This window comes from Podarcis bocagei, assembly GCF_964188305.1.
Source record: "Podarcis bocagei genome assembly, chromosome: 8".
NCBI lineage: Eukaryota > Metazoa > Chordata > Lepidosauria > Squamata > Lacertidae > Podarcis > Podarcis bocagei.
In genome coordinates, this window is record NC_138133.1 from 86,514,106 (window position 1) to 86,541,089 (window position 26,984).

Sequence of the window (26,984 nt, forward strand, 5' to 3'; positions counted from 1 at the left end):
TTTTAATGCTGGAAACTGCCCTGAAATCTTCAGCTGAAGGGTGGTATACAAATTTAATATAATAATGATAGGAAGCAGCAGCAGCAGCCGCCGCCAGTGGGCATGGCTGTGCTGCACTCAGAAACCTTTAGGCATCAATTGCAAATACCTTTTGTGTTGATCATTTTTGATGTGACTTCCAGCTTCTCCAAAGGCTCTGTTCCAATATTTTCTAGCTTAATGGTGAGTTGCTGCGTCTCTCCATTGTAGAGCTGGACAGACACATTGGTGGCTATTTCATCTCCTGAGGAAGGCTGTAGCATGTGAGCAGACCTTCAAGAATGGCATGAAAATACAAGTGAAAAACACATGCAGCATTGATAAACATATGAAAATTACATTATCTACCTTTATGATTTTATTTATTATTATTTTTTGTCCTGCCCTTTCTCCAAAGAGCCTGGAGCAGTATACCTCTTTTCCCCCCGTCACATTTTATCCCCACAACAACCCTGTAAAGATATATTAGAGCCGAGGAGCAAGGTTATCCATTTCATATCTCAGCTGAGCTGAAATTTGAGCCCAGATCTTCCCAATCCTGGTCCGATACTGACCACTACACTATGCTGGCACAGCTTACTTACTCCTCTCCTTTCCGTGTGACATATAAAGATATTGACTGCATGTGCTACTGCACAGGTGATAATGGTCATTGTGGAGAATTCTACTTTGGCCTTCCAAGAAGAATCTAAAGAAGAATTTAAGACTAGGAATTGGTGAGTTAATTCTCCTTGCAGTGCAAGCTACTGAAAGTTAACACTGAAGCCACTGTTGCCCTTGCTGGTTAATATAGTAATCCTCAAGCTAATATCTTTCAGGATAAATTTCTGTCCTTACTTGCTGACCCCAACAGTACAGTGGTACCTCGGGTTAAGAACTTAATTCGTTCTGGAGGTCCGTTCTTAACCTGAAACTGTTCTTAACCTGAGGTACCACTTTAGCTAATGGGGCCTCCTGCTGCCGCCGCACCACCGCCAGCGCGCGATTTCAGTTCTCATCCTGAAGCAAAGTTCTTAACCCGAGGTACTATTTCTGGGTTAGAGGAGTCTGTAACCTGAAGCATCTGTAACCTGAAGCATCTGTAATCCAAGGTACCACTGTATAATAAAATGCTTGATGTTTTCACTAATACAAGCACATAAATTTGAATGGGAACACAATATATTGTTATGTGGTTCTTTGGAGCGTGGATGATTCCCCGAGTTCCTAACGACTTGAAAATGATCATTCAGGTTTCTTACCTCGGTAATGAAGTACTAATTTGCAATCTAGGTAAAGCTGGAATGACTTCCACTGTGCAACCACTGGTCTTTATTCCTGGTAACTTATCCAAAAGACAATCACTGAAGACCCCAAAAACTGAAGTGTGATAACCTGCCATCAACAGAGACCACATCAGGAGTTTATTGTCAAGTCATGGATGGAAACCCCACTGTAGTTGAAGATGTCAGAAACTTGATATATATGGAATATACTGAATAGTTTAGTGACCTTGGTACCAGTGACTCACTTGGGCCCTCCTTACTAGCTAATTATGATATAAGTAGTTAGCAATTATCTATGAAGAGCTATTTAGGAAATGTCCAGGAGCCAATAATCCTCAAAACATAACTAACATTGGTTAGGGGGTAGGGGTTGTCATGGGAATGGGATGGGGGCTAAGTGGCAAATACAGAGGCCAGTAAATTTTAATCCTGTTTAGTATTCACACTGTGAGCCAAAGTCTTAAGAATATGTATCCGTCCATTTCCTATTCATTTCATTTCTTGCATGTTTTCACTCATAAATCAGTTACTTCCCATTTTTGCATTAAGCTATAATTTCTTTTAAAATAAGTATTTAAATTATTACATATTTTCCTTGAAAAAATGCACTCTTCTAAAAAAACACATATTTCTAAAAACCTTTCTTTTTCAAAACACACTGCGGCGGGGGGGACAGGAACCTCACCAAAACATTTGCAAGTGCAAACAGTTATGGATAGCTAACTTCTGAATCACACTTTCGTGTGGGAAATGGGGATCAGGTCAGTTCATTTTGGGATTCACGAAAATCAAATTCCACAAATATCCCTACTAGAAACAAGAGAATTTTGCCAATTTGCCAAATTATGTTTTAAGCGAACTGTTTTAGGATTTACCTTGGACTACCCCAGGATCTCTGCTGCCCCTTTTCTCCCATATACAGTAATCTACAATCCAACAAACACCATTCGCCTCTGAGATGTTCAGCTACAATAGAGAGGTTTTTTTATACTAGACTCCTGACTCATTTACTGGAAAGCACATTAATTATAAGCAATTTAAAGATAAGCCTCTTGTTTTCTCATTTCTATGTACAGTTAGTAGGCAATTAGGTTAGCTCAATATTTTCTTTTTAGAATCGATTGATACAATCTAGACTTCGTTTATGAAATTTGTAGCCCACCCTTCATCTCAAACGGCAGCAACTATATGCAGTTTTAACAATAGGGTAATAAGTAGACACAGTGAGATAGACTGCTTCTATTTCCTGTATGGCTGGGCGGAATTACAGTAAGCAAAAGGGATCACTCACTTCTAAACAAAATATGGCAGGGGATCAGAACTGGCTGCCATTTAGAAAATCGACAACTTCTGAAGTATGAATGGAATATAAAAGCAACAACAGTTTTTACCACTGATAGTGATCTGGCCTGCAGACTGTGGGACACCAACAAGTGTTACTGGATAGAGGCCGGATTCTGCTGGTAAAGAGAGAGCTGCAGGGAGGGATTCAAACTCCACTCCACTTGTCAGAAGGCCCTGGAGGAGGTGGAAAGCATATACATAACAGACACACATAAGAAGTCTATTCAACTTGCATCAAAGAGAGTATAAATGCTGTCTGCTGGTGCTTATTTATACTGCTTTACTATTTACAGTGGTGCCCCGCAAGACGAAAAACCCGCTAGACGAAAGGGTTTTCTGTTTTTTCGATGCGCTTCGCAAGACGAATTTCCCTATGGGCTTGCTTCGCAAAACGAAAAAGTCTTGCGAGTCTTGCGATTTTTTTTCACTCCCCCCTTTTTCTAAGCCGCTAAGCCGCTAATAGCCTTTTAGCCGCTAAGCCGCTAAGCCTTTAATAGCCGCTAAACCGCTAATAGCGCTAATCCGCTAAGCCGCTAATAGGGTTGCTTCGCAAGACGAAAAAAACGCTAGACAGAGAGACTCGCGGAACGGATTAATTTCGTCTTGCGAGGCACCACTGTATACTGCTTTACTGTTTTTGCCACTCTTCCAAGGAAGAAATAGTGGGATATAAATGATTTTAAATAAAACGTGTCTGCATTGAAAATGGGGCTTTAAATTAAGCAAGCCATGCATCTGATCCAATAAACTATTGGAAACTGATGTTCACAAATATTAAACCAGCTTGCAAAGGTTTTTGGTGCTTAACTTTTAGCGCTGTGTTTACTGTAATGCTCAGACTGCTTATTATTATACAGTGGTACCTCGGGTTAAGAACTTAATTTGTTCTGGAGGTCCGTTCTTAACCTGAAATTGTTCTTAACCTGAAGCACCACTTTAGCTAGCGGGGCCTCCCGCTGCCGCTGCGCTGCCACCACATGATTTCTGTTCTCATCCTTAAGCAAAGTTCTTAACCCGAGGTACTGTTTCTGGGTTAGCGGAGTCTGTAACCTGAAGCGTCTGTAACCCAAGGTACCACTGTATTTCATCTGCTGCATTTAATATTGCAATTTTATTATTTTATTGTACATTGTCTTAAGTACATTTGTAGAAACAGAACAAACTATATTGTGTGTGAAACGTTTCTAATTTTGTGTCTCCTCCAACTCTATCAGAATCATTAAAGAATTGTAATCTGCAGTGAAAGGGTATATGATAGCCCCCGTAGTCTGAGTCACTGGCTCTTAACATTACTGTCAGTTTTGCATTGAGATTATCAACTGTACACAGTAATTACATAGGCTTCATACTGTATATGCAATACCACAATGGTAAATCTAACTGCAATGGAGATTTCCTTGCAAAGCAACCCCGAAATAAGTAAGCATTACATAATATTATGTAAGTTAAATGTCTGACAACTTAAATACAGTGGTGCACCGCAAGACGAATGCCTCGCAAGACGAAAAACTCGCTAGACGAAAGGGTTTTTCGGTTTTGCGTTGCTTCGCTAGACGAATTTCCCTATGGGCTTGCTTCGCAAGACGAAAACGTCTTGCGCTTTTTTCTTAAAGCTGCTTGAAGAGGCGCAGTTGCGACGGACCGTGCTTCGCAAGACGAAAAACATCGCAAGACGAAAAGACTCGCGGAACGAATTATTTTCGTCTTGCGAGGCACCACTGTAGCTAAGTTCCAGCTCCTAACCAGAAGAAAAAGCCAACATAATTGCCTTTCCTTTCTTCTTAGGACTTATTACCAGTGAATTGTCTTGTGAATTGAAAAAGTCCCACTGGTCAGAATAATATACCACCATCTGCTGGAGCAAAGGACGTTTGGTTGGTTAGATTCACGAGCAAGTGGGTCAAAGAATCACTCTAATGTGATCTCAACTGACACGGCAGTTAGCTGAATTAACTGCAGAGTGTGTCTGAGGAGACACAGTATTATTCAGCTCAACAAATGACAACAGCCAATAGCCATTTCACTCAACACAGATTGTAGGCTATCTGGGTGCATTAACATGAATCAAAACTGTAGAACTCTGTCATCTACTTCCAAAGTGACAAAGTGCATTGAGACAAATCCCTAACAGAGGACAGAGGCCTTCACTGTTGTGTGTATGAAAGAGTTATGCAGGCTGAAAGCAGAAAACCTGAAACATGTTTTTGAACATTTACGTCCCACAACGACCAAGGCTTTGCAATGAAGATTGATTTTTTTTTAAGTAACAAAATAACACACACACACCCCAGTAAAGAGGTATTGCATATCACTAAAATCTTATTCAAACTCGCAGCCAAAAGCCTTTTAGAACATGAGCTTTATCCTCCTCATAAGGCTAAGAGAGAGGGACACTATGCTGTGGTATGTACTGGGTGCTACTTTTGCACTTAAAGATGATATATAGAAGTCACTAATTTATATTTATCTTATTTTGAAATTTGGTGTGTTTAGTATCATTCTGCAAATCTCTACAAGATTTCATAGCATACAAGCCTCTGGTATATAAAATAGTTGGTGATTAATTTCAGCATTAACCATGTCTGATTGAAAACACCAATTTCATAATGGAAAAAGTCCCACCCCCACTTCTGATGTATTTTCCTTGCAGTGATGAAATGAATGTACAGGGCTTGCTTCTTTAAGAAGATGTATTGGGGGGGGGGGAGGAATCAGAGATTTATAAAATTATGCACTATATGAAGAATTCATTTTAAGGTGTGTTTTTCCCCCCTTTCCCTGAACACAAGCACTTGAGAGCATCCACTGAAATTGATGGGCAGGTCATTCAGGATAGACAAAGGGAAATGATTCTTGAAATCAATAATTAACATGTGGAATTGGTGGTCACAAGATGTGGTGATGGTAACTCAATTAGAAAGGGGTTACAGAAGCTAATGTAAGAGGAAAGTCTATCAACAGCCATTAACTATAGCTTTACTAAACCTCCCTGCAAAAAGGCATGCAACTCTGTCCCCCAGCGTCTAGCACTCAAGACAGGAGAAGACTGCTAACTTCAGGATCTGCTTGCGATTTCCCAGAAGTATATGGGTGGTAACTGCTGCAAACTAGATACTGAACTTACTAGATGAAACCTTGGCCTGATCCAGTTAGAAAAAAATAAAAAATCCCCCCCTTTATTATTTAAGTATGATCATTCAAAAATAAAAGTTACTTCCGTATAACAACATGCTTGAAAATCCAAATAATTTATTGATAAAGCTTTGCCACCAAGCACTAGATTATTAAGACATCACTTTCACTTCTGCAAATCATCTTCACATAAGTCGATATAGGTAGTTTGTTTGGGACTCTTCATATTTTATGAAATCAGCCAAGGTGCACTATTAAAATACAGCTATTTCAGCTGAACAATGACTGCCCTTGTGTGCATACCATCCAAACCCTTTAATTCTAGCCTTCACAGTGTCTTGTCACACATTTCCAATGGTTCCGACTAAGGCTAGAACTCTTTCCTCAATTAGCATTATTGCTGTGTGGACAAAGACCCAGGGATGAGGAATGGGGCAAGATTTGACAGACACAAGAAACGATGAACACAACTCCATATTCATCCAGCAATGCCCTTAGGAAAAGAAACCAAGGAGTTTTAAAGAATGTAAAAGCAGAAAGCAACAAAGACCTGGGGCTAAATTTAGAGGGCACAGAGATGTCAAGTTGAAAGGTCAGAAGAAATTCGGCGGGAGGAAAAGTTACATGGACAATGAGGAACATAACTATTGCTGCTAGCGTGCCTCAAATCCTCAAGAACTCCAATAGAAACATAACTTGGCTTAAAGGAGAAGTGTTATACTTGATCTCAAACCTTGTTTATAGAATGAACTATTCTATAAAGAAGGTTTGAGATTAAGTATAATGAAATACAAATACAGTGTACCTCGGGTTAAGAACTTAATTCGTTCCCGAGGTCCGTTCTTAACCTGAAACTATTCTTAACCTGAGGTACCACTTTAGCTAAGGGGACCTCCCGTTGCTGCTGCCGCGCCGCTGCCGCGTTATTTTTGTTCTCAGCCTGAAGCAAAGTTCTTAACCTGAGGTACTATTTCTGGGTTAGAGGAGTCTGTAACCTGAAGTGTCTGTAACCTGAAGTGTCTATAACCCGAGGTACCACTGTAATTAATAATAATAAATCCCTAGTCAGTAAAAGGCAATGGTTCTATCCTTGCTTGTATACACTAGTATAAATGTTCAACAGCATAAAGCATATCAAACAGATATTAAGAGGGTGATCACACACCCTCATTGCACAGTCCTCTTCCCAACAATTTCAGCCATTTGTCCCATCTCATTTTAAACATGATGTTAACATCAATAAGGCTAATCAGGGTTTCAAGTCAACCAGGCTTTGAAACATACCATATTTTCTACACGGAGTTCAAAAGGCATTGGATTGTACACCATCAGCTGAACTTCACAAACATCTCCCTGGACCCACTGAAAATCTGTATTAAAAAAACAAAAACATAACAAGTTTCAGAGTTGCTGTTGTTGTTTTTCAAAAAGCTACATGAATACTTTGTTGCTGTTATCATATATTGCTACAGAGATATTGTAGATATCCCACACGCCGTCCATACAGGCTGCCTCTCGCACGGCGACCGTACAGGCTGCAGCTCTCGCGCGCCATCCATATGGGTGTCTGTATGGGCTGCCGCTTGCACAGCGACAATAGGAAGTCTTGATCCCCATGTAACCCAACTTTTGTTGCAAGATTATGCTAAGCTATAACAGCAAATCTGCAAGCATTCTGTTCCTCAAGCTTCCAATAAGCACTGAAAGACTGAAAGGCATTCTTGCAATCATCTTCAATGATACTATAAAAATGTGAGCTGCTTGTATCCTTCTTTCCTAGTGGCAGCAGTGGATTAACACATCATGAGCTGCAAACAAAGGCAAGATGGATACAAGCAATCTGTGCCAAATTGTCTAGTCAGTTTTATAATCGAGAGGAGGAAATAGCGTATTGATCCAAAAACTGGCAATAACCACTTGATTCAATTTGCAAGATGAAAACCAGCAAGCAAACAGTGGTATATCAAATATTCAAGCAGGATGCATTTTAAAACATAATGACTATAAGAAATCGTTTTCTTACCAATTTTTTTACTCCGCTCCTCCCCACGATTGTGAGCGATGATTGGAGAATATATAAAGGGACTCTTTGTTGACATGTTCTGACCTACCAAGCTTTTTATTTTCTGTGGCCGAAGGCTAACAGGGAGATTTAAAAGTTTGACAGATCTGTTAAATGAACAAAAAGGGTTGTTTTAATATAGCAAAGAACCTAAATTGAACATGCAGTCAGAATAGAAACAAGGCAGCATTAGAAATTCTAGTAAAATCAGCTTAGAGTAGTGGGGGGGGGGGCAAATTGCAAGAAGAATAAAGGATTATCAATTCATTAAATAAGCATGGTTACTATAAGCCTGGTAACGTACACATATGGCAATGCATCTAGCTTGAATTCAGAACTTCAGTGTCTGAGGCCTAGTGAGCTCTGAAAGACTGTGTGCTCAGCGATAGTGCTTAGGATTATTTTCCATTCAATATGTAGATGCTACATCCCATATGTAGCATAAAAAGCAAATTATATATCTTAAATTCTTACTGAAGGGTAAAATTATTTCACATTCTGTGGCCATAACACTGATGCCATGCCAATATTGACAATTAATTCTCTGGGAAGAGACTTCATTGACAAACATATCTCAGGCAAAGCCACTATACAGCACAAAATAAACAGGTATAATAGCAACAGTTCAATCCACCATGGAGCCATCTATGGCAGCATCAGCCAACACAACCATGAAAGTAGAGGAAAGGGTTAAACTAGTATGAAAGCAAACAACAACAAACCAAGATAAATCAGAAATAGTGATATGATGCTGAGACATCATAATTATGCATGTATTTGTGTAGTATTAAGAAGCAAATCGAAGGTTGGGTGGCGCTGTGCGTTAAACCACAGAGCCTAGGACTTGCCGATCAGAAGGTCGGCGGTTCGAATCCCCGCAATGGGGTGAGCTCCCGTTGCTCGGTCCCTGCTCCTGCCAACCTAGCAGTGCGAAAGCACCTCACAGTGCAAGTAGATAAATAGATACAGATCCAGCAGGAAGGTAAACGGAGTTTCCGTGCGCTGCTCTGGTTCGCCAGACGCGGCTTAGTCATGCTGGCCACATGACCTGGAAGCTGTACACCGGCTCCCTCAGCCAGTAAAGCAAGATGAGCACCGCAACCCCAGAGTCGGCCACGACTGGACCTAATGGTCAGGGGTCCCTTTACCTTTAAGAAGCAAATCTCTGGTATTCAGGGGATAAGAGGCAGTCTCAACTATGCAAGTTGAGTGTCCTCAACACAATGACTCCTTACACAACTGCCTGCTCCCTTCGAGAAATATTGTTACAAGTCAGAAACTGGACAGATGGTTACAAGGACAGAAACTGTCCCATTCTACTGCAGCTGACCCATGGATCACAAAGCACGTTTTGACACCTACAGTGCAAAGCATGAAAACCAACAGGACCAAGCAATTCAGTTGCAGTTGATGGTTACCTTACAATAGGAAGTTTAGTGAATGGCACAGGGGGAAGCTTTAAACCATCTGGAAGCGTAATTAATTCCATCGTCCCAGGGCATTTTGAGGTGTAGTTTTCTAGACTTTGTGTTACATCTTTCTTTTCTGAAAAGAAAGCACAATTCTCCATTAAAGTTGTCTCAAAACGGTAATATTCAAAAGCACATAATTTATCCAGGATTACAGCTATTTTTATTTTATTTTGCTATGTATTGTGATATACTGCTTACTCTCTCCATTACTTTCTCTCTCTCTCTCTCTCTCTCTCTCTCTCTCTCTCTTTTAAAAAATTACAGTGAACTTCAGAACTCCACTGATGTAATATTGGATATGATCCTGAACCAATAGTAGTTAAAACACACACAAGCAAAATACTGAGGATTCCAAAAGCAGCAGTCAGGGGAACAATAAAAACATTTTTACAGACCTGGCAATATATGACAGGGCTTTCCAAAGGTGACATGCCGCAACTAAAAAGAGCCAGGCTTTGATGCCTGTCCACCTAACCTCTGTAGATTGCACTGTTTGGAGAAGGTCTTCCCCAGAAGATCTTAATAATAATAATAATAATAATAATAATAATAATAATAATAATAATAATAATTTATTATTTATACCCCGCCCATCTGGCTGGGTTTCCCCAGCCACTCTGGGCGGCTTCCAACAAAGATGAAAGATACACTAAAATGTCACATATTAAAAACTTCCCTGAACAGGGCTGCCTTCAGATGTCTTCTGAATGTCAGGTAGATGTTTATCGCTTTGACATCTGATGGGAGGGCGTTCCACAGGGTGGGCGCCACTACCGAGAAGGCCCTCTGCCTGGTTCCCTGTAACTTGGCCTCTCACAGTGAGGGAACCGCCAGAAGGCCCTCGGAGCTGGACCTCAGTGTCCGGGCAGAACGATGGGGAAGGAGACGCTCCTTCAGATATACTGGACCGAGGCCGTTTAGGGCTTTAAAGGTCAGCACCAACACTTTGAATTGTGTTCGGAAACGTACTGGGAGCCAATGTAGGTCTTTCAAGACCGGTGTTATATGGTCTCGGCGGCCGCTCCCAGTCACCAGTCTAGCTGCCGCATTCTGGATTAGTTGTAGTTTCCAGGCAGGTCACCTTCAAAGGTAGCCCCACGTAGAGCGCATTGCAGTAGTCCAAGCGGGAGATAGCCAGAGCATGTACCACTCTGGCGAGACAGTCTGCAGGCAGATAGGGTCTCAGCCTACGTACCAGATGGAGCTGGTAAACAGCTGCCCTGGATACAGATTTGGCCTGTGCCTCCATGGACAGCTGAGAGTCCAAAATGACTCCCAGGCTGTACACCTGGTCCTTCAGGGGCACAGTTACCCCATTCAGGACCAGGGAATCCTCCACACCTGCCCGCCTCCTGTCCCCCCCAAAAAGTACTTCTGTCTTGTCAGGATTCAACCTCAATCTGTTAGCCGCCATCCATCCTCAAACCGCTTCCAGACACTCACACAGGACCTTCACCACCTTCACTGGTTCTGATTTAAAAGAGAGGTAGAGCTGGGTATCATCCGCGTACTGATGAACACCCAGCCCAAACCTCCTGACGATCTCTCCCAGTGGCTGCATGTAAATGTTGAAAAGCATGGGGGAGAGGACAGAACCCTGAGGCACCCCACAAGTGTGAGCCCAGGGGTCTGAACACTCATCCCCCACCACCACTGTATGACAGTGCCCCCAGCTCCCAGCCCCTCAAGATGGTCCAGAAGGATGTTATGGTCCAGAAGGATGTTAAAACACATATTCAGGTTATGACAGGAGTAGGCAGTCCTTGAGACAACTTGACAATGTATTGAAAGAACAACTTCAGTCCAGAAAGAATGCCAGTTTACCTGTTTCAAACCTGCTGTGATTTGTCCATTTTTAGATTAAGAGGATTTTCAAAAGCTCTTTGTGATATAACTTGGTAGGGAAGGAAACAGGATGGGGAGTCTGCTGCTCAATCAACAGAAGTCAGGAATCCCACTCAGCATGTCTAAAGGAGCCTCTCCTTTAGTAACATCTATATAAATTGGTTACAGAAAATATATTTGTAATTTTATTTTTATTTTTTAAAAAACATACCCTGATCAGAAAGAAAATCCAGCATGGTTTGCAAGAGAAAAGACAAATGTCGGACAGAAAGCGCTGGGTTTCCCATTCTTCTTGAAGCATACACCAACTCGTGAAGCAAACGCATCTGCACGGCAGCCCAGCCACGGTGAGTTCCTTAAAAACAAAACCGGGAATGTTTACTGCAATAAATCTCGAAAGTGAGAAGCAATCAATACCATCACGAAATTCATTCGATGCTGAATTTTACAAGGCTACTAGCTCTAAGGCTCAGCATTATGCTAGACCTACTTCCCAAGACAACCGTCCCATGACATAAATTTTTAAAAGCCACGCTGCAGACTAGGGTAGTTAATAAAGGATAACTTATTTAATGCCCTCTCAAAAAGACCTTCAGTGCCAAGATCCCATGCCTACACAATAACACTGCTCCTAGTGTAAGGCCCCTTCAGTTTTTACTGGGCCCAAGGCCCCTGAAAACCTCAAAGCCTATGCACAAACCTTCACATTTTCACTATACCACTGAATAGTGCCTCTTCTGTTACGCAGTAAAATCTTACTGCCATCTGGAAAAATCAAATTAATATTTTCCATTTCATCAACTAAATTATACTGTAGCACTGAACACAAATCATCATAATCACTCAGATGTTTATTAATGTTCTTCAAATCCAAGATACATTTTCTCTCAAATCCTCTCATTACTGCATCATCCACACTTAAATTTAGGCACTCAGGCTAAACATAAATCACTTTTATCATTATCCTCCGAAAACTGGACTTAAAATTAATTACCTCACATTAGTTACATTCAAAAAAAGAAATTATGTAGAAATAAGTCCTGTCAAGGTTTGAATGCCATACTCACATATTTGAATAAAATATGAAATATGGAAGCTAATGTTCCTCAAATGTAAAGAGACTTGGGGTTGCGTTCAGCTGTTACTCAGAGTATACCCACTGAAGTTAATAGCCATGACTACCTTAGGCCTATTAATTTCAGTTAGCCTACTCTGAGTAAATGTTAGCTGAATGCAACGATTTCTATAATATACGTGTTTAAAAAATACCTGCAGCTTTCATGAAGCTATTAATATTAGCTGGTATGTAATGTGGTATATAATTTTATTATATGCATTTGCAACACTTTCAGAAACTACAGTGTGGATCATATCCTATTACAATTCAGGACTACAACTGAAGATTGACAGTGGCTGTATCCTTCCCACCACTTCACATGTGATTCTTCCTCAGGAGTACCTGCTTCTTTAGATTTTATGAGGAATTTAAAAACAACTATGCGGGTGGCGCTGTGGGTTAAACCACACAGCCTAGGACTTGCTGATCAGAAGGTCGGTGGTTCGAATACCCGCGACGGGGTGAGTTCCCGTTGCTCGGTCCCTGCTCCTGCCAACCTAGCATTTCAAAAGCATGTCAAAGTGCAAGTAGATAAATAGGTACCACTCCGGCGGGAAGGTAAACAGCGTTTCCGTGCGTTGCTCTGGTTCACCAGAAGTGCCTTAGTCATGTTGGCCACATGACCCGGAAGCTGTAGACTGGCTCCCTCAGCCAATAAAGCAAGATGAGCGCCGCAACCCCAGAGTCAGTCATGACTGGACTTAATGGTCAGGGGTCCCTTTACCTTTACCTTATGACAAATGTTCTCAATATAAACTGGTATTTTTAAAACAGTGTTTTAGAACTGGGGGGAGTTCCCCCTAAACACTAGGAATGCATAAATACTAGGATTCTGATTAATTGGTATACGGATTAAAGTACAGAATTGTGCCAGACAGGGAATACAGTGGTGCCTCGCAAGACGAAATTAATCCATTCCGCGAGTCTCTTCGTCTTGCGGTTTTTTCGTCTTGCGAAGCACGGCTATTAGCGGCTTAGCGGCTATTAGCGGCTTAGCGGCTTTAAGAAAAAGGAAACAAACTCGCAAGAACTCGCAAGACATTTCGTCTTGCGAACAAGCCCATAGGGAAATTCGTCTTACGGAACGACTCAAAAAACGGAAAACTCTTTCGTCTTCCGCGTTTTTCGTCTTGCGAGGCATTCGTCTTGCGTGGTACCACTGTACAGGGAATTCCTGGGCTGGCTTATGCAAACCAGCCTGGCCTAGCTAGGCCATTAAGGGAACAAAGGTGGGCCACTGTGGAGAGGAATCCTTTAGCCTGGGAGGTGAGATGTTACCAAGGTGGTGGGGGGGGGTGTTTGAGGGGGCAGGAAAAGGGAGGTTTGAAGCAAGGGTTTCTGGGCAGGCGGAGGAAGTACGGCTGAGATCCATCTTTGTGGGGAAGAGGGGAGGTTGTCTGCAATGCTTTGGGTCATGCTGTAAGATCTAGACTCCCTCCATGCAAACCAAAGGTGTAAATGGGCGAATAAACCCTATTTCTTAAAGCACGGCAGTCTCCACCATTTCTTCTATTCTCCAAAGGGGCACAGACCCTGTGTGTGTGCCTGTAGCCCCATGCGCTCTGGCCATTGCTTGGCGGAGAGAAGGCACAGTGCATTTGTAAGAATATACTTTCAGCCTGAACATATTCAAGAGCAGACCTTATTGTGAATCTTCCCCATCTCCACAAAAACATGTTTGCCCTCTCCCCTCTATAAAACCTGAAGTAGCACCTCTGCCAGTATTTAACATATAAACATTTAAACAATAATAACCAAGGTTTCTGTGCAGCATGGGGCTATCATAGGTACCGAAAAGAAGAAGAAAACCAGAACAATCTGCTTTACAGTTTGCATTTTATTGCCTGGCTTTGTCTCATGACTGTGTACGTGTAAATTTGTGGAGCTGACTGCTTAGAATGTCTGCCTCCAATTCAAACTTCAGTCTTCTGACTTCTGTACATTTATTTGCTACGCTTGATGCAAGCAAGACAATGAGGGTTTTGAGGAGGATTTTTTAAGGGCAGGGGGGTGTCTGCAAATAATCTGTACCTTTGCTGAAATCCTTAGGATCCAGAGATAGACTGTAACCAGGAAGGGTCTCCAGAAGCAGCTTATAGCAGGCTCTCCACCCTGGCTCTGTTATGCTTGGTGCCACACACTGCATTGCTGCCACACGCTTGAAGAAAGCAGATTTGCGGTGAAATCCAATGCGCTCATAAAGCTCAGAAAGAATGCTATAACGCTGAATTTTTTCTTCTTCAGAAAGCTGGGCGGGGGGGGGGGGAGAAAAAAAGTTTATTCATTAAAAGGTTCTTCTGAAACCTGCTGACATATCATACATACAAGCGGGCAGGCAGCTACACAGTTTTATAAAAGGCAAGAAAAAAGAAATGAGTCCAAACCTAAAAGGTGTGCAAAGTGACATCCTAAAGGGAAAAGCAATGAAACGGCAGTTGGACAGTAATAAAACATAAAATAATGACCAACTAGACTCTAGAGAAATGCATGCATCCCGGAGATAAATCACAGCTACTTATACTGCATTATAATCCAAAAGCAGCTTTCTTCTTTGATAGTGTGAGCAGCTGTAGTGTTAAATAATCTGAAACCTCCTGCTGCTAAGTATGCAGTTCTCCCTTGCAGGAATGTATGTATTTTGCTGGTTAGCCATGAAAGAGAATACAAAGAAATCCTTGACTGAGAACCAATGTATTCCACACACACCCATAGCCTGTATTTCCCAAAACTGTCAGTATATTGTTGGTTGATTTTGCTAGCTCTGTTCTGTTACAAGTATTGGTTTTGATGGTCAACTGCTATGCCCAAAACAACCTGTTTTCAGTATGTGGTCATTGTATTTTTAACATGCTGGCCACTTCAGGTGGCTCAAGTGCTGAGCTAGAAAGGCAGGATGCACCAAGGAAATAATAAATGCAAAGAATTCATCTGAAGTCGATATAAAGCATTGTAAGACACTGCCCTGAAAATCTCAACAACAGCAACAAAAGATTGGCTGGATTCTAACAGACTCCTGGAAAAACAGAATACTATCATAGTACAACAGAAAAAAATGATGTTTTGGGTTCCTAAAGACTTGATATTAGCACTTGTAGAAATATTTAAGATAATTTTAAACCAACATGTGCATATAAAATTTTCTATAATAGCTAAGGTATCATAGTTGCAGTTTTGCAGTTTTATAGTGGTGTAAAGAAGGCTTTCTATAACCCTACATTTGAAGATTCAAACAGTGCCATTTCAGATAAAACCAGTTCAACTGAGAATCCAGTAAAAAGGGATTTATCCTGGAGAAGCTAGATCACAAATATGCACAATTGAAATGTGCATTGTCAGGGCACATGGGAAGAAACGTAACTATTGTGCCATTATTGAAATAACTTAATAGTGCTACTCCACTGAATGATTTCCTATAAGGTACATTAGAACTATATGATCCATGCCAGAAATGACTGAACTATTTGACTAGTTCCATAATCCTAAATTGCTTTAGGATTGCTCATACAGCAGTCCCCACACCACATGACAACCTGCTTATGAAGCTGACATGAGTTTCAAAAGCAGTTAGTGAGCAGTTCTAGTTACAGGTAGGTAGCCGTGTTGGTCTGCTGCAGTCGAAACAAAATTTTAAAAATCCTTCCAGTAGCACCTTAGAGACCAGCTAAGGTTGTTATTGGTATGAGCTTTTGTGTGCATGCACACTTCTTCAGATAGATAGTGAGCAGCACAGAGTTCAAGTGAGTGGAGGGAAAAGATAGCAAAACATTTCACTTGGCTCGCACAAGCACCTTATCTGATGCTAGCCTACTCTTTGAATCCAGGACTATATGGTACTCTGAGAACTGAATTTTTAATGTTGATGGTGAGTACTAGCCGACAGTTGCTTTAAAAAACAACAACTCCTATGCAGAAGTAACATAATATGTTTTAGCTCCTAAGCAAAAGACAGCAATATCATAAGCATGCAAAAGAAAGTGATCCCAATCACATATTCCCAGGAAATTCAGGAGGAAAAGCCAGGTGGCGTTTCAATTCTCTACATACGTAAGAGTTCTAACTTCATAAATTGTTCAGCAAATAGTCTAACTGGGTACCCAACTTGGGCAATGAGCAACAAGAATCTTGAAGGCATCAAATACCACAAACCCACAATACAAATTCTGTTTGTTATATCAAATCCCATCAGGGCTCATTATTTCTGTTGTTTGACTGGAATATTTTAAGACAGAAATAAACCTGCAAGAGAAAACTCCTTTGCTTGGCTAACTCAAGAGGCTGTTAAACAGTAAGAATTTATATCGGCACTATTCCAGCCACAGCAATAACCAATTCCTACAGTGTTACACTGCTGACCCCTAGTGAAAAACATACAACATAAGCATAACGAAAGCCTGCCGCAACCGCTGTTGACATTTCCCCCAACCCTCTAGAGAAATATTTTGTCTGAAGAAAATAAAATGAGAGCAGTACAACACCTTAAATGACAAATGCTCAGAAAGGAAAGGTGAGTGGTGTGATGTTCCACTCAAAATTCCTCTAAAGACAATAGCCTAGGGATAACTATTATAGAATCAGAGTTGGAAGGGACCTTGAGGATCATCTAGTCCAACCCCCTACAATGCAAGAATATGCAGCTGTCCCTTACCAGCATCAAACCTGCAACAACCTTGGCATTGTCAGAACCATGAGCTATGCACCTCAACACTTGGTTGATCACATTCATATTCAATAGACACCATAAACTGATATTACAAAATATTTGGAAATATTCACTGCTTTGTCTTCTCTATAACCATTTCCCCCCAAATTCAGTCACCTCTGCTGCAAGTCCTCCATTTCAGCTACCTTAAAGAACAATATTACACCCACCCCATCAAAACAAAGCACTTGGCTTCTGTGCATTCACAACTCCACTCATTTCTGGAATGGGTCCAACAGTTGTAATGTACCTTATAGGAAACCATACAGTGGAGTAGCACTACTAAGGTATTTCAATAATGGCACAATAGTTAAGTTTCTTCCCTAATGCTCTGACAATGCACATTTCAATTGTGCATAATTATGCTCAAGCTTCTCCAGACTAAATCCCTTTTCACTGGATTCTCAGTTGAACTGGTTTTATCTGAAATGGCACTGAGTCTTCAAATGTAGGGTTATAGAAATTATCAAACAATGGCTCAATTTAAATTATCGTTGCTGGCTTCATAAAGCTTGATTTATCAAGCAGGGAACAATTCGTCAAGGCCAAGCCCTCCTCTCCTCAAGCACCACTTCAGTGCTTTGCGTCTGGCTTGTATTAAGCAAGTGTTACCAATACATACAAACTCTGGCTTAATTTCAGGAAACAGGTCAAGATTATCCTTGCTTGATAAATGACATTAAGCATTTCCCCGCTTATCATCCTTGCTTGTTAACCGACAATAAGCCAGAATTCCCAGTTTGGATGTAACTGGAACTCTGGCTTCATACGAGCCAGAAACAAATTCACCTAATGAGTTCTGTCAACAGGAACCCTAGGCAAGGACTTGCATTTGCACAGTGGGGCTTTCTCCCCTGCTCTTCTGCCATGCATGCCCTGCCCTCCAAAAACAACAGGCTCCAGGGAGGGGGTCAGTAGACACCCCAGAAGAACACAAGGGGTGGGGACAGAGGAGACTCATCCTATCTGGCAAGTTGAAATGACAGAATATTCAACGTAACGTGAAAAATTCCTCCCACTGCACTAAAGTGGCAGTTGAAGGTTGGAGAGGAACAAGGGAGAGTGTTCGGCACTGATGCTAATCACGGGGGGGGGGGGAGTTCAAAAAACCAAGTCAATCCATTCTTAGTTGAAAGATAAAGAGTGTACTCACCTGACGGAGATTAATATAAACAGCATTCTGAAGAAATTCAGAAGCCTCCATGCTTCTTTTCTGTATTGCCAACACTCTCACAGCCTTCACACAGGCTTCCAACTCAATTACACCAGCATTCTTGTACTATAAAACAAGAACATATAGAGGATCGAAATATTATTAAGTGATGTACCAAAAATATTTGGCAGACAGGAGGCTGCCTGATACCAAGTCAGACCATTGGTCCATCCAGCTCTCCAGGGTTTCATGCAGGAAACTGAACCAAGAAACACCTCATTCAAAGCAAATCATTTGGGAAAGGGACTAATTATCCCTATATGCTGAGAATTCACTGCAGTCTGCAGGAGAGCTTCTCCTTCAAATTCCAAACATATCAGAAACCTGCTCCACAGTATCTTGGAGCAGGGCTTTCACCATGGCTGCCTCTGTTCTGTGGCACAGCAGTCCCTCTGAAATACAACAGGTGCCTACTTTCTGGAAAACAACAACAAACTAAAGACATTTTTGTTTCAACAAGCTTTCCCAGCTGGATGAATACCCAGGGGGGTCCATTTTGTGTTATTTCTGTGCCGTTTTTAACTTAGTTGGTTTTATTACATTTTGTACATTGCCTTGAGATAATCTACGTACAAGGCGAAAGTAAAAAGAAAATGCTACTACAAATGTGGCTGGAGCCTCTGGAGAGAGAAAAGTAATATTTCCAAAGCATTTGAACCAAGTTCACATATTTAGCAAGAGTTGCAGAGTGTGGGGCCAAAACTGCAATGCAATGATCTGCATTTCCTTCAGAGGCCTTTTCAGTTAAAATAAAACACAGTGACTGCATTCAGAAACAAGGCTATGGCTTTATTGTTACATAAATGAGCTTTGATCTCTCACCTCCTTCATTCTTCAGCACAGTATCAAGAAAAAGAGGTTTTTACTTCTATTTTAAGTTATGTCCAAACCATAAAATATGGATAGTCAAATTAAGGTTTGCTGCAGCAAGGGTGAATTGGATCCAGCAGTAACCAACCCTCTGGAGGGCACTTTGAGAGATGAACAGGGCCACCCACCTATCTCTCACCTGACTTCATATGATGTCAGGAATTTAAAGTCCCAAGTACAGCTGCAAAGGAACAGTACTCCTTTGCGGCCACAGTTCTTCCTTTGCATCTGTGGCTTAAATTCAAGCTGTGGCTGCAAAGGAAAATCCTTCCTTGAACTTTCCAAAGCCTGACCTTATATGAAAAAGATTGCATGGTTTCCCCCAAAACCACCTAGGGAGTCAACCTCCAAGGCTTGGTGGACCTAATTACGCTCATAGGCAGAAGGCTCCCCACCAATGACTTACTGGAACAAGCCAGGATCATAAACCAGTTTAAAGTTGGCTTATTTTGCTAAGCCATAGCTAAGGCTATTCCCACTTTGTCCACTCCAGATTTAACTAACCATAGTTAGTTAAAGCAGAAGTGAAAGTTTTCTCCATCCTGGAAAAGTGAAAGGGATCTGACAACTCATGGGCCAGAAAACTAAGGTCCGCAGGCCAGATCAGGCCCCATTGCCTTCTGGATCCGGCCCATGGACGGTCTGGGATTCACTGCATGGCTTGCCAGTGCACACGTTCTTTCCCTCTCCCTCCCTCTTCCTCAGGCAGCGCCGGCGCCTCCTCCCTCCCTCCTCCTGGCTTCTCCCCGCCCTGCCTAGAGGAGGAAGGGGGCTGGGCTTTATTGGTGCCAGCAGCAGCAGCGCTCAAGCAACTGCCATTTTAAGCAGCCCCTCTCGGGAGCCTTTTTTGCGCGCCACTCATCGTCCCTCCGCCGCTGCCACCAGCCCCTGCAGCTCACAAGACACAGGTAAGCAGCCAATGGGGCTTGTGGTGCTCTGGCATCATTTTTTTCTCTCCAAAATATAGTCCGGCCCCCCACAAGGTCTGAGGGACAGTGGACCAGCCCCCTGCTGAAAAGGTTTGCTGACCCCTGAAATAAATCTTCACGCAATGATAAACCATAATTTCATTGCTATATCTGAAAGTAGTGGAAACTCTCTAAAAATATCAATGTAAGCATGAGTTCACCTTTGCTTGGTGCATAAGCCGAGCATTCTACTCTAAAAACCACAATTTAAACTATAAAAAGCCATTTTCTAGGAAACCTCAGCAGCCACATATATAGGTGCTAGTTTATAGAGTTAGCAGCTCGACAGCATCAACACTATCTTGTATGCCCATCAGAAGTACTGTACACTCTTACAGGAAATCATGTGCCCACTACCAGAGGTGCCGCTCCAAATGAAGCTGACTGCCTTTATTTCACACATCAAAATCTCTCATAATGTAGCAACATCACCTTGCTGTAGTAAGAAATGGCCTCTTTGTATTTATCTATGATGTCTTCAGGGCTAAGGCAGTTCTTGGCCCGTCCTATTTCAGTACTGGTATCTGCATTAATGCCATTTGACGTGAGAGCTCCTGCATTGGAGGAAACCAGGAAATTTCAAATTAACAGTGGCTGCCAGTTAATGACACCTGGGTAAGAGCAAAGCAGACCAAAAAATGTTTCAGAAAAGCCTTTCAAGACAAATTAACTCTACCAATACTAAGTTTTAGCAACGAACAAACCTTTTATTTACCTAGAATGTAAATAAAAATCAGTTTGCTGATTCACTGTCACAGAATTAAATTTCTTTCTTTTTTTAATTGCACAAAAAGTTGAAAATTATATCTTATTTTGATAACATAAGCATACATAAAATAATCTCTGGCAAAATTGACAAACTAGTGCTGTATTATTTTGTCTACATAATAAGGAAAAAAGGAAATGCCACTTAATGGTATGCAACATTTTAAATGAATTTGCCTGTTCTCCAAAGGAAAATTTAAAAAACGATTTAAAGATTATATGAAGTAGAAACTACTATTTTTTAAAAAAAGAACTCTAGGAACAACATATAGGAACTAGAAAACAATTAAAACAAATATATATATTGACACAGCAGATTAATAAGACAGTATACCTGGATCAATAAGAACTTCTTGTGCCCCTAAAGGAAAATCAAAGTGACAACATTAACCTTCTTTATTTCCAAAAAAAACCCCAAGCTATTAAATATATTTGAAAACATGACAAACAGCTACAGAATTCTGAGAAAACCCCATTACTGACATTGAAACAAACAGCTGCCAAGTGGTTTTGATAAACTTTGTTATCACATACTTTCCTACAGCCTGACAGATGACTCTACACAAGCTACCAAGTTAGACCCTTGGGTCATTTAGCTTAGCATTGTCTGTTTACATCAGGAGTGGTCAACCTACCAATGGCAGTGGACAACAACTCCCATCATGCCATGATGGTTGTTGATGTCTAGGGGAAATACCAGAGCCTGCCAAATACTTAATTGCCAAACATACTAGGGAGAAAATCCTCCAAGAAAAGCAAATATATTGCTTACCTGGTCTGTGCCTGTTGCCTGCCTCTGCAGAAAGTGAACTTCCTTGTGCTCTTCTTGCACCAACTTTACCACCTGTGCCTCCAGGATAATGATAGATAACTGAGGCGGAACATAATCCTTCAAGAGCAGCTACAGATTAAAAACAGTATTTTAAGTGGCAGCAATCTCTCAAGCCTACTCATGTGATTTCAATTGTATAAGAAATATAGGCAGGTACTGAGGCTGGCCCAGGCCAATAGAAACCCAGATGGGTGGGGTATACCGTATTTTTCGGACTATTGGACGCACCGGTCCATAGGACGCACCTAGATTTGGGGGGGGGGAAATAAAGGGGGGGGAATTTATCCCCCCCCCCCCCGCCAGGCGCGGGGCTGGGGCGGGGAAGCCCGAGCTTCCCCCTCCCCCAGAACGGGACTCAGAGCCATGCCGAAGCTGCGCGCAGCTTTGGCATCGCTCTGGGAGCTTGCAGGGCTGGGGGAGGAGGAAGCCTTCCGCCAGCCTCCAAACCAAGTCAGGGGACAGCGGGAATGGCGCGCTGCGCCTCTCCCGCTGTCCCCCGAGTTTGCGGGGCTGGCGACGGGGAGGAGCAGGCTTCTCCCCCCGCCAGCCTTCTAACCAAGTTGGGGGACAGCGGGAAGGGCGCGCTGCGCCTCTCCCGCTGTCCCCCGAGCTTGTGGGGCTGGCGGTGGGGCTCTCCTGAAGCCTGGAGGTTGTGGGGCTGGTGGGGGGGAGAAGCAGGCTTGCTTCTCCCACCCCCAGCCTCCAGATCAGGTCGCGGAATAGCGGGATGGCGGAGCGCTGCCATCCCGCGATTCCCCGACCTGATCTGGAGGTTGTGGGGATGGTGGGGGGGAGAAGCAGGCTTGCTTCTCCCACCCCCAGCCTCCAGATCAGGTCGCGGAATAGCGGGATGGCGGAGCGCTGCCATCCCGCGATTCCCCGACCTGATCTGGAGGTTGTGGGGATGGTGGGGGGGAGAAGCAGGCTTGCTTCTCCCACCCCCAGCCTCCAGATCAGGTCGTGGAATAGCGGGATGGCGGAGCGCTGCCATCCCGCGATTCCCCGACCTGATCTGGAGGTTGTGGGGATGGTGGGGGGGAGAAGCAGGCTTGCTTCTCCCACCCCCAGCCTCCAGATCAGGTCGTGGAATAGCGGGATGGCAGAGCGCTGCAATCCCGCGATTCCCCGACCTGATCTGGAGGTTGTGGGGATGGTGGGGGGGGGAGAAGCAGGCTTGCTTCTCCCACCCCCAGCCTCCAGATCAGGTCGTGGAATAGCGGGATGGCAGAGCGCTGCCATCCCGCGATTCCCCGACCTGATCTGGAGGTTGTGGGGATGGTGGGGGGGAGAAGCAGGCTTGCTTCTCCCACCCCCAGCCTCCAGATCAGGTCGTGGAATAGCGGGATGGCGGAGCGCTGCCATCCCGCGATTCCCCGACCTGATCTGGAGGTTGTGGGGATGGTGGGGGGGAGAAGCAGGCTTGCTTCTCCCACCCCCAGCCTCCAGATCAGGTCGGGGAATAGCGGGATGGCGGCGCTTCGCCATCCCCCTATCCCCCGAGCTTGTGGGGCTGGGGGGGGAGAAGCAGGCTTGCTTCTCCCCCCGCCAGCCTCCAGATCAGGTCGGGGAATAGCGGGGTGGCGGCTCTGCACCTCCCCGCTGTCCCCAGCTTTTGGGTGCAGGCTGCTGCCCGCAAGCCTTGCGAGCCCGCGGGACATCCCGCCGGGCTTGCAAGACTTGGGATAGCTTCCTGAAGCCTGGAGAGCGAGAGGGGTCGGTGCGCACGGACCCCTCTCGCTCTCCAGGCTTCAGCAAAAGCCTGCATTCGCACCATAGGACGCACACACATTTCCCCTTCATTTTTGGAGGGGAAAAAGTGCGTCCTATAGTGCGAAAAATACGGTAAATAATAAAATTTGTTGTGGTGGTGGTTATCTCAAAGCACTGCCAAAGCAGCCTTAAAATCCACCATTCCTTTTACAGGCAGGGTGTGTGAAATCCCTTGCTGTGCACTACCGTACCCAGCCCTGTGGATCACAATTTGTTACGGATTTATTATGGATATTAAGGTCACTTCTGTTTCATTACCAAGACTTAAAACATGAATTAATTTCCATCTAAGCTGTAGCAGGTAAAGGCAGAAAGTGGATATAAATCGTGTATCCACTGATCTCAATGGATCTGCTCCAAATATAATTTAATCAGATTGCAACCTGGGTCAAGAAAGCTTTCTAAAAACAGTTATGTTTTGTTACTCATTTTGCCCACCTCCAAGCCACAAAAAGTCATTCACAGAACGGAGAAGTTCCACTGCCATGTGGTAGTGTACGAGGGAATCTTGCAACATCCCGGCTTGCAGACATAGGTCACCGACATGCTTCCGCATACGACCCTGGCATCGCTTCTTATAATGTCTAGAACACAGAATATACAGAGATCGATTAGCTTCGTTGACCTCAGTATACCAGAAGGCATTAGATTTATTTGCTTTAACATTTCTCTATCAATTTATGCATCATGTACAGGTATATTTTTTTTGCAACAATATTTATGTCTTTAACCACCCTGTGCTCCCCGACTTCTGGATACAACCGTGAGATATCAAAGCTAATGAAATAAATAGCCGTTTCTGCTCACCAATGAGCAGACAGACCTGTTTCAGCCATCAATGTAAAAGGCTAAATAAAAACAATGATAGCAACTATAATAATAATAAAATAAATCACATTTGGAAGCAAAACCACATTTGTATATGCAACACTAGCAATAGTTGTATCAGTGGAAGCTATCTTGAGTGCTGGCAACCATCACCCAAAGAACGTACATGCCTCTCCTTATCCTCTGACCTCTTCACTTTCCTCTGTGTCTGTCCCATTCTTTTTTTATGCCACTAGCTGACCTGACATCACGGAAGTGCTTGACTAGTGAAGGTGTTCTGCTAGGGTGAGGCAGCTGAGCACTGCTTAAGCAAATTCAAAGAGGCATTCAGATAGAATTTCCAAGATCAATGAAGAACTTTCGCTAAATTAAAACTACACATCTATGGCAGAGATTCCACAAAAGCCACCCATGGGCTCCTGCACTACAACCTCTCCGTGTGGTTTAATAGTTATGGAATCTTTTGACAGAGACAGATGACACTAGCTGCTTAATTATTTTTTACCTTAGTGAAACGGAATAGTTTATGATTTGCGGTAATATCAGGTTATAAACTGAGCAAAGCAAAAGCAGAACTTTTTGTGCATTAACTTAGCTCCACAGCTTGAGAGGAACTGCAAGACTATATTACATGTGAAGAACGTGGAATTTCAGAATGGCAAGATATTTGAAACTCAATCTCTCTGAAGATTTATAAGTATTAATAGATATCAGCAAGGAAGTAATTTCATTAAAAGCAATTCTCTCAATGAAGAGCCGAAACCAATGTAAGTCCCTACCCCCCACCCCCGAAAAAGCAGACACTTTGGGAGCATAGCAGGGGCGAGACCAGACAGTGGAGATTTAGGCTGGATCATAAAACCATTCAGCTTTGTCTTGGGCAAAAAAATGAGGAAAAAAATGAGAGGCACAAATACAAGATGGGGGACACCTGGCTTGAGAGCAGTACATGTGAAAAGGATCTAGGAGTCTTGGTTGACCACAAACTTGACATGAGCCAACAGTGTGACGCGGCAGCTAAAAAAGCCAATGCAATTCTGGGCTGCATCAATAGGAGTATAGCATCTAGATCAAGGGAAGTAATAGTGCCACTGTATTCTGCTCTGGTCAGACCTCACCTGGAGTACTGTGTCCAGTTCTGGGCACCACAGTTCAAGAAGGACACTGACAAACTGGAACGTGTCCAGAGGAGGGCAACCAAAATGGTCAAAGGCCTGGAAACGATGCCTTATGAGGAACGGCGAAGGGAGCTGGGCATGTTTAGCCTGGAGAAGAGGAGGTTAAGGGGTGATATGATAGCCATGTTCAAATATATAAAAGGATGTCACATAGAGGAGGGAGAAAGGTTGTTTTCTGCTGCTCCAGAGAAGCGGACACGGAGTAATGGATCCAAACTACAAGAAAGAAGATTCCACCTAAACATTAGGAAGAACTTCCTGACAGTAAGAGCTGTTCGACAGTGGAATTTGCTGCCGAGGAGTGTGGTGGAGTCTCCTCCTTTGGAGGTCTTTAAGCAGAGGCTTGACAACCATATGTCAGGAGTGCTCTGATGGTGTTTCCTGCTTGGCAGGGGGTTGGACTCGATGGCCCTTGTGGTCTCTTCCAACTCTATGATTCTATGATTCTATGATTCTATGTGGCCTTGCAAGCCAGAGTAAAATACTATTTTAAAGACTTGTTTTTCCTCTGCCAGGCATAGGCAGAGCTGCAGCAGTAGTCCAGCTGCTCAATGGAGTTTGGATCAGGTATAACTTTATGCCAATTTAACATATACCAGCTTGCTTTATGGCAGTTTTTGTGCACAGGATTGTTCCCATAGCCAATAAAGTGGGATTTCTTCAACAAATCCTCTACAGAATATTTAGAAACTAATGCATACAGAACAGTAATGAAACTATGCATATTTTTTTTACTTCAAGACCCATTAAGTTTTGTGCATACAAAAACAGTTTTTCTAGAACTCAAGTCCAATCTCAGTAGAAGATTTTCAGCTAATTAAAAGATCGTTTCATATGCCCTGCATGACAGTGGTATGTTTGAAAAGATGTATGCTTGTGTTTTAAGACAAAACATTAGTAAATACAGCATAAAGAAAAGTAATAGCTAAACTGTATACATTTTATGAGATATGAAGAAGTAATAAAAAAACAAACTTCTAAAAATGTGTTTCAGTGCATTTAGGAAAAAACAGTGCTGTTAAAACAATCAATAAAATTTTATCGCCGTATGTTGCTGCCTGCACCCTAAATAACCACATTTTAACATTCAGCTATTATAAGGAGGAAAGTTGATGCCCCTGCAATATTTGTAATACTAAATTCCCATAGGTGCAATAAAAACAGAAAATAGCCAGTAGCATTTGATAATAATAATAATAATAATAATAATAATAATAATAATAATAATAATAATAATCTATACTTTTTTCATTTTATTTTTTGTAGTGACTCTAGTTCTGTGGAAGTCTTGTCATGGAAGACCACTCTAAACTCCTCCACCGTCCAGAAGCTGCTTTGCTCTTTACAAAATGGTCTGAGCACCATTTCATTTATAAGCATGTAACTGATAGGCAGGAGCAACCTACCGCCTTTCCAATGTGAGCAGCAACCTTCTCTGTCCTGGCATTCTTCCCAACCAACTTCAGCTATCTACTCCCATGTCCACGACACACAGACAGAGCATCTCCTGCTTTTATCTCTATGGAAGGGCCCTTTGCCTTGGCCTTGGACCACATGGATACAAGTCAGCAGGGAGAGTCAACAT

The 26,984-nt window shown here is 42.7% G+C and overlaps 1 protein-coding gene across 2 annotated transcripts in view; it reads right to left on the reverse strand.

Moving 5' to 3' along the window:
• Positions 1–26,984, reverse strand: part of TRAPPC9 (trafficking protein particle complex subunit 9) — a 298,285-nt gene that overhangs the window by 259,539 nt on the left and 11,762 nt on the right. For both annotated transcript variants that reach the window (XM_081204403.1, XM_081204404.1), the window contains exons 3-15: positions 23,832–23,977; positions 21,564–21,692; positions 21,126–21,152; positions 20,459–20,580; positions 18,129–18,254; positions 14,308–14,524; positions 11,371–11,514; positions 9,261–9,387; positions 7,804–7,949; positions 7,065–7,150; positions 2,696–2,822; positions 1,281–1,413; positions 149–312 (exon numbers count right to left, since the gene is read on the reverse strand). In XM_081204403.1, the coding sequence (XP_081060529.1) occupies positions 149–312; positions 1,281–1,413; positions 2,696–2,822; positions 7,065–7,150; positions 7,804–7,949; positions 9,261–9,387; positions 11,371–11,514; positions 14,308–14,524; positions 18,129–18,254; positions 20,459–20,580; positions 21,126–21,152; positions 21,564–21,692; positions 23,832–23,977 (1,694 nt within the window). The remainder of the gene's footprint in view (positions 1–148; positions 313–1,280; positions 1,414–2,695; positions 2,823–7,064; positions 7,151–7,803; positions 7,950–9,260; positions 9,388–11,370; positions 11,515–14,307; positions 14,525–18,128; positions 18,255–20,458; positions 20,581–21,125; positions 21,153–21,563; positions 21,693–23,831; positions 23,978–26,984) is intronic.